Source organism: Vicia villosa, linkage group LG4, assembly GCF_029867415.1.
Source record: "Vicia villosa cultivar HV-30 ecotype Madison, WI linkage group LG4, Vvil1.0, whole genome shotgun sequence".
Classification (NCBI taxonomy): Eukaryota; Viridiplantae; Streptophyta; class Magnoliopsida; order Fabales; family Fabaceae; genus Vicia; species Vicia villosa.
Window position 1 is genome coordinate 173623673 of NC_081183.1, and position 6794 is coordinate 173630466.

Here is a 6794-nt window from a genome sequence, read left to right on the forward strand (position 1 = left end):
TTGAATTTTTCAAATTAAGTAAAAATGACATTTCACCATTTAATTAAAAATTAGAGAAAAATAAATAAAAGAAGTAACCATGAGGAAGGAAAGAGAATGGAGTGATGTAAATTTTGTATGCAACAACGTAAAAATAACTTTTTATCTCCAAAAACACTTATAAAAAGTGCTTATTTCAATCCAAAATCATTTTTTCTTTCTCTGATTTATGTCTTCTCTATTGTAATAAAATCAAGTAAACACCATACTCTCTTTCTTATCTCATTAAATCAACTCAACGTTTCTTTGTGGTCGTTAATATCTTGATGCAGTCAAATTTTCCACTCTTTGTCACTGCAAAAAAATACATTAATGAATTAAAGGTAAGGAAACTGAATGCAGATGATGGTGCAAATCACAAATCTATTATAAAGCAACACTTTTGTCTTCACGTATCTGAATTTAAAATCCTGAAACAAACAAAAATTATATTAGAGAATCAGAAATTAAAATTGAAAATCAAATTCGTAGATATGCAGAATAGTAAGATCTGAAGTTAAGCAGAGCAACTGAATGATGGCAGAGCAGTGAATGAGGAGCAAAGGAAGAGAATAAAAAATTGAGAATGCAAAGAATGAAGAAGGTGAAAATAAATAACAGAGAATGAAAGAAGAAAAAGTGATGCAAAGAGATAGATGGAGGGACTCATACAATGGTTCAACAATTCCCAATACACTAAACCGTAAAAGCAATAAAAATACTGTTGTGCATGGAATAAAGCAAATGAGTTTAGGGTTAAACTTGTGGATGAGAGATGCATTATGTAGTTATTATAGGATTCAAGTGGCAAACGAAATTGAATGAGAGAAATGGAAAAGGTATGCAAATTTGAAATTATGCAGACTTCACTTGGCTCTATGTCTGCATGACCCAATGAAAATGTACGGATGCAATAAAAAAGCGTGTTCCAATAAAGAAGTTTTGCATTAAATTGGATGTTGGAATGTAATCATGATTAGATGTAAAATGACGCTCAGGGGTATGTAAAACCATGTTTAATTGATTGTGATTAGGGTAATTAAGAGAATTTGGTGGTAATTGATTTTTATATATTAAAATAGACTAGTGAGGTATATTCTGAAATATCTCTAGATAAAGTTCTACCCGATCTTGAAAAGTCGATTTCAAATGAAGCACGGCAAATAAATTCTATTTCAAGTACTTCTTTTAATTTCACACAAACAAAAATCCGAACAACCAATCCCCAATTAACACCAATTTCATTTTCCAAAAACACCAAATCAAACGCCCCACAAAAAACGACAAGAGACACAGCGCGGAGAAGATAGAGAAGATAACATACAAATCCAAGCTGGCAATAAATAGGTCCCACAAGTGCAAAACAATCGTGTGGAAATAACAAGCTCCACGTGTAAATCAACAGAGTCCACGTTCTTCCACGTGGCGGTTTTTAGAAGGTAAACCGAGATCGCGAAGAACACCAACCTCTTATCAACAAAATATCATCAAACATAGTCGTTTATGTTGGTTTTCGTTTCTCTTTCCTTCTCACTTTCACAGCCATGAATGCTATAGCTACTGCTTCTGCTTTATCTCTTCCAATTTTTTGTAGAACGTCTAAGTTTGACACCAAAAGGGTACGCTACCTCTCTTTCTTTTTCTTTCTATACTTCTTTTCTTATATTTACACTAGACATGCAGTTCAATTTGTTGAACTTAATACAATTTTTTTAGCTCAAGATGATAATTTTGCATCATGAAGTTAGTTTTTAGTGTTAAGTAAATATAGTTTGAGTTTGAGGTGACTTGTAAGGTAAGGGATAATCGAGTTATTACACTCGATACATAGACTTGGCATTTGAAGTGTGATTAGAGTGGTATAATAATTGATGGCTCAATTGATCTTAGATAAATTCTTATATGATCTTAGTTTGAGTCTTACTCAACCAAAGTTGTTAAAATTGCAAGTTAATTAGTTTAGTTTAGGTATTAATTAAGTTGAGTATTTGTGTTTGCCTGTCGAGACCTGATGGTGTGCTTCTCTCATGGTCGAGGGTTTAAACCCTAGATGCTAACAACCCTCCTTCTGTTGGATCAGTTTATACAGGCCCCGTTAGCGGCAAGGCAGAATACCAAGTTTTCAAAAACAAATTCCAGTTCAAACGGATGTAACTAGTCTTTGTATCTATTCTAGTTTAATTGGCTACAACCTCGAAATTTAGTAAACTTGAAAATGTATGATATTAATATTAATATTATTTTAATATGAAGTAAATTTGTACAAGTCTACCACTTGAGTTTTCAAGTCGATTTTTACATATGCCAAACATGTTTTCTTAAACTCTCAATTTTGAAAACCTTGAACTCAACTCGACAAGATCAGATGTGTGGTTTGTGTTTGGCATTAGTATAACATTTTTTCTTGTAGGTTTTTCATTAGTATGTGCCCCTTCCATCACTTAATTTAGAGAAATGATTTTCAGACATTAGAATTTTGATGCCAAATACGGTGTCTTTAGTTTTTGAGTGTATTTTTCCAACATGTGCAAGTTAAATAATATAGAAAGTAAGTGAAAGATAGAGATAAATACATATTGTATATCACGTATGACTGTCTGTATTCTGATGTTCGAATAACACAATGGTTAAAATTAAACGGATTATAGCTACAAGCAGTTATTTATTAGTATAGCAACAAGCAAGATTTGCCTTCTGTGTAGCATCTATATTTTCCCACTCTTCCATGCATGAAAGAGTATGGTCTCTAACTATTGTACTTTTTTGGGCATGTCGATTTTTAGGGCTTGAAAGGTAAATTTGGAGTGTTTGCTGTGTTTGGAGAAGCAGACAAGAAAAGTACATGGGGTGCAATCTTTGATGTAGAGGATCCAAGATCTAAAGTACCACAAAGTAAAGGGAAAATTTTGGATGTATATCAAGCTTTAGAAGTAGCTAGGCAGGATATTCATTATTGTGATTGGCGAGCTCGGCAAGACGTGCTTACCATCATGCTCCTCCATGAAAAGGTTGCAGCTAATTTCTATTATTGTTATATAACTTTCAATTCAATATGAGACGCGATACTAAAACATTAGTGTAGGTGGTCGAAGTTCTTAACCCTCTAGCTCGTGAATTCAAGTCGATTGGCACCATGAAAAAGGATCTAGCCGGATTGCAGGACGAATTAGCAGATGCACACAGACAGGTAGATAAATAACTACTAGCAGCACCGGACTAGCCACGAAAAACTTCGAACTTGGATTTCTTTGTGACTATAACGTAAGATAATGAATTATTGCAGGTTCATATATCGGAAGCAAGAGTTTCCACTGCTTTAGATAAACTAGCTTACATGGAAGAATTGGTAAGCGATAGGCTATTGCAAGTGCAAGTGCAAGACCGAAGCACGGATGAAGTTGCCGAGACATCCTCCTCTCCAAGTACTTCTGCAAAATCGGTACATACGGAAAGAAGAAGGAAACCCAAGAAAAGCTTGAATGTTTCAGGTCCAGTTCAGTCATATCATCCTAATTTAAAGAATTTCTGGTATCCTGTTGCATTCTCTAATGACTTAAAGGATGATACCATGGTAAGTCAGTATAACTGATTTTATTAAAAAAAAGGCTTTTAGAATGTTTTTTATGACTAACTTAAACTTTTAAAATCAGCCTAATCTGAATGTGAATTCTCATAAGTGTGTTATACTGTTATTCCTTCTCTATTTCAGGTCCCAATGGAAGTTTTTGAGGAACCATGGGTTATCTTTAGGGGTAAAGATGGCAAACCTGGATGTGTCCAGAATACCTGTGCACATAGAGCATGTCCCCTGCACCTCGGTTCAGTAAACGAGGGTCGTATCCAATGCCCTTACCATGGTTAGTATTCATTGGAACGAATATGTTAAAACATTTTTTGCTTCAGTAGCATGGTTGTTATATCACAGTAATGCGTTGCATGATAGGACAAACAATTTTTTATTTTGGTGAGATAGACTCTAAAATTACGTCATTGTTGTATATCAGGCTGGGAATACTCGACTGATGGAAAATGCGAGAAAATGCCATCAACTAAAATGCTAAATGTTAAGATAAAGTCGATACCATGCTTTGAGAAAGAAGGGATGATCTGGATTTGGCCCGGCAATGATGCCCCAACGATCTCACTTCCATCTTTACTACCTCCTTCTGGATTCGTAATCCATGCCGAGGTATCTAATAAATATAGTCTATCCTAATATGTATTCTGAGCTATGCAAGAACTATGATTTACAATTAATAAAGAAAAAGGACGATAAAGTTTTCTCATTAGGGAGTTTTTGCACGAAACAGATTGTCATGGAACTTCCGGTTGAACATGGTTTACTTTTGGACAACCTTTTGGATCTTGCACATGCGCCTTTTACTCATACTTCAACATTTGCTAAGGGATGGAGTGTTCCAAGGTTTGTGAAAACTAAATTGATTTAAGCTCTTCAAAATAGTTAATTTGTTACAACAAACTCTAAGCAGCTTAATCTCTCTGTGTGAATTTGAATTTGCAGCTTTGTGAATTTTTTGACACCTGCATCTGGCCTGCAAGGATATTGGGATCCCTATCCAATTGATATGGAGTTTCGACCGCCTTGTATGGTTCTATCTACCATTGGAATTTCAAAACCCGGTAAACTGGAAGGACAAAGCACCAAAGAATGTGCTACACACCTGCACCAACTTCATGTCTGCTTACCATCTTCTAAAGATAAAACAAGATTACTGTATAGAATGTCGCTGGATTTCGCACCACTCCTTAAGCACGTACCCTTCATGGAACATCTATGGAGGCATTTCGCAAACCAGGTAGATCTTTTCCTCCCTCGGTTAAAATGACTCAAAATTAACTTCAACTTTCTAATGTTGTGTCGATATTTTTTTATACTAAAGGTGTTAAACGAGGATCTACGGCTAGTATTGGGACAACAAGATAGAATGAATAATGGTGCAAATGTGTGGAATGTGCCAGTTACGTATGACAAGCTTGGAGTAAGATACAGGCTTTGGAGGGATGCATTGGAAAAAGGAGATAAGCAGCTACCCTTCAACACATATAATAACTAAAATACACAAACCAAACACTGCATTTTGTCTCACTTAGAGTTATGCTTCTTGGATCCAAATAAGGATCTTTTTTTCTTTTTTGTCAAAGCTCTTAGACAACCTTGCATTAGAACTTCATGGCTTTGCATCAACCTAGTGAGGCTACCCGGGAATGTTGTGTTGATATAAGAGGCTGTTCTGTTCCTTTGTAGATTGATAAGGTTGTAAGAGTTTTGACAATTTTTCTTGTGTACAGTCCATTTTATGGTTCACCATCTTAGATGCTGGTGGTATAACCACACCCTTGAATAAGGGGATTATTGTATGTCAATATTTTGGTACAATGTTAATTAAGAATTCTTGACTGGTTTCAGTTACAATCTGAGTTTTTTTTTTTTTTTCCTTTTTCAAGTTAACACATGAAACTTCTTTATTTGAATATGCAAAACCATAAGACACCAGAAAACCGAAACAGCAACCAAAAATCTAAAAGCATACGAACATTCAAACATATTACGAGTTCATTTCATATTAACAGGATCAAAATTAACATGATTATTAATTTTGTACATAACAATACACGATGTAGCACCCTCTTTTCTAAATCAATTCAACAAACAAACCCCAATCAAACACTCTTATGACCCTTTCTTTGTTTACAGTTGGGTACCACAGTAAGGACAAAACGCAAAATCAGCCCCCACTTTCCGATCACAGTACCGACATTTCAAGGCATCCGAAAAAGTTGAACCACCGTTCGACGGCGGAGGAAGAGAATAAGATTGAGGAAACAAAAACTTGCAGTCTTGGCAATACAAGAGATTGTCCTTCCCGGGCCACCGCCAAACGGGAACGAAGAAAAGCTTCAGAACTTTGTCGTATTCAACAAGATCAGCGCGTGAACCGCAGTTGATGCACTTTCCTACACCGGATTTCACCACCTGTCGGACTTGTTGTTCTAACCCTCCTGCAAAAAAGAAAAACATCGTTAACGTTAATTAGTCTTAGCGTTTTTTTCTCACACTTGCTTGTTAAGGTTGTTCTCTTTCCTCTGTCGAATAAATTCCTCTCTCTCTAAAATCTGGAGTTTTCCTGAGAGTTGTGATTATGGGCTTTACTCAATTGTGCATGGGCTTGTTGGAGGAATCTATGCCACCCTCTAACTTAAACATAACACTCTCAAAATTTAAATGTTCCAAGTTTACTCTTGATGAGATACAAACAATTTTCCGTACACCTCTACAAAAGGTATCGGAAATTTTGAAATTTCTATTACAAAATATAGGAAATTTCTGGTAGAAAGTACTAGAAATTTATGATCGAAAATTTTGAAATTTCCGGTATAAAATACAGGAAATTTCGAAATTTCAGATACAAAATACAGGAAATTTTGAAATTTCCGATATCGCCCAAGAATTTTTTCAAAATTTTCGGTAAAAACTCATGGAAATTTAAAAATATTCGGTGTAGATTTCTGGGCTTGTTGTATGATAAGCCTTATTACTTATTGCTGAAAATTTACTTCGTACCCCTATAATTATACCCATACCTCTACATGAAAAAACTTTAAACTAAAATAACCTCGTATAAATAATACATATTTTAAATTTTTTTATTCTTTCCTCACATTCCAGAATTTTTTTTAAAACTCTCAAAATTATATAAACGGGAACACTTTTTCAAAGTCATCCGATTTAAAAAAACACACCATAACACTTAGAT

At 34.9% G+C, this 6794-nt stretch overlaps 2 protein-coding genes across 2 annotated transcripts; one reads left to right on the forward strand and one right to left on the reverse strand.

Annotated features, from left to right (window-relative positions):
- Positions 1 to 1479: 1479 nt before the first annotated feature.
- Positions 1480 to 5452, forward strand: LOC131595995 (chlorophyllide a oxygenase, chloroplastic). The gene is made up of 9 exons (XM_058868536.1): positions 1480 to 1637; positions 2802 to 3026; positions 3101 to 3205; positions 3302 to 3589; positions 3728 to 3875; positions 4023 to 4207; positions 4329 to 4441; positions 4541 to 4835; positions 4920 to 5452. Exons 1-9 carry the CDS (start codon positions 1563 to 1565, stop codon positions 5091 to 5093), a joined length of 1608 nt encoding a protein of 535 aa, XP_058724519.1. The 5' UTR covers positions 1480 to 1562; the 3' UTR covers positions 5094 to 5452.
- Positions 5453 to 5571: 119 nt separating this feature from the next.
- On the reverse strand, positions 5572 to 6153 carry LOC131595996 (uncharacterized). The gene has a single exon (XM_058868537.1). The coding sequence runs from the start codon at positions 6056 to 6058 to the stop codon at positions 5729 to 5731; it is 330 nt and encodes a 109-aa protein (XP_058724520.1). The 5' UTR covers positions 6059 to 6153; the 3' UTR covers positions 5572 to 5728.
- Between the last annotated feature and the right edge of the window lie 641 nt (positions 6154 to 6794).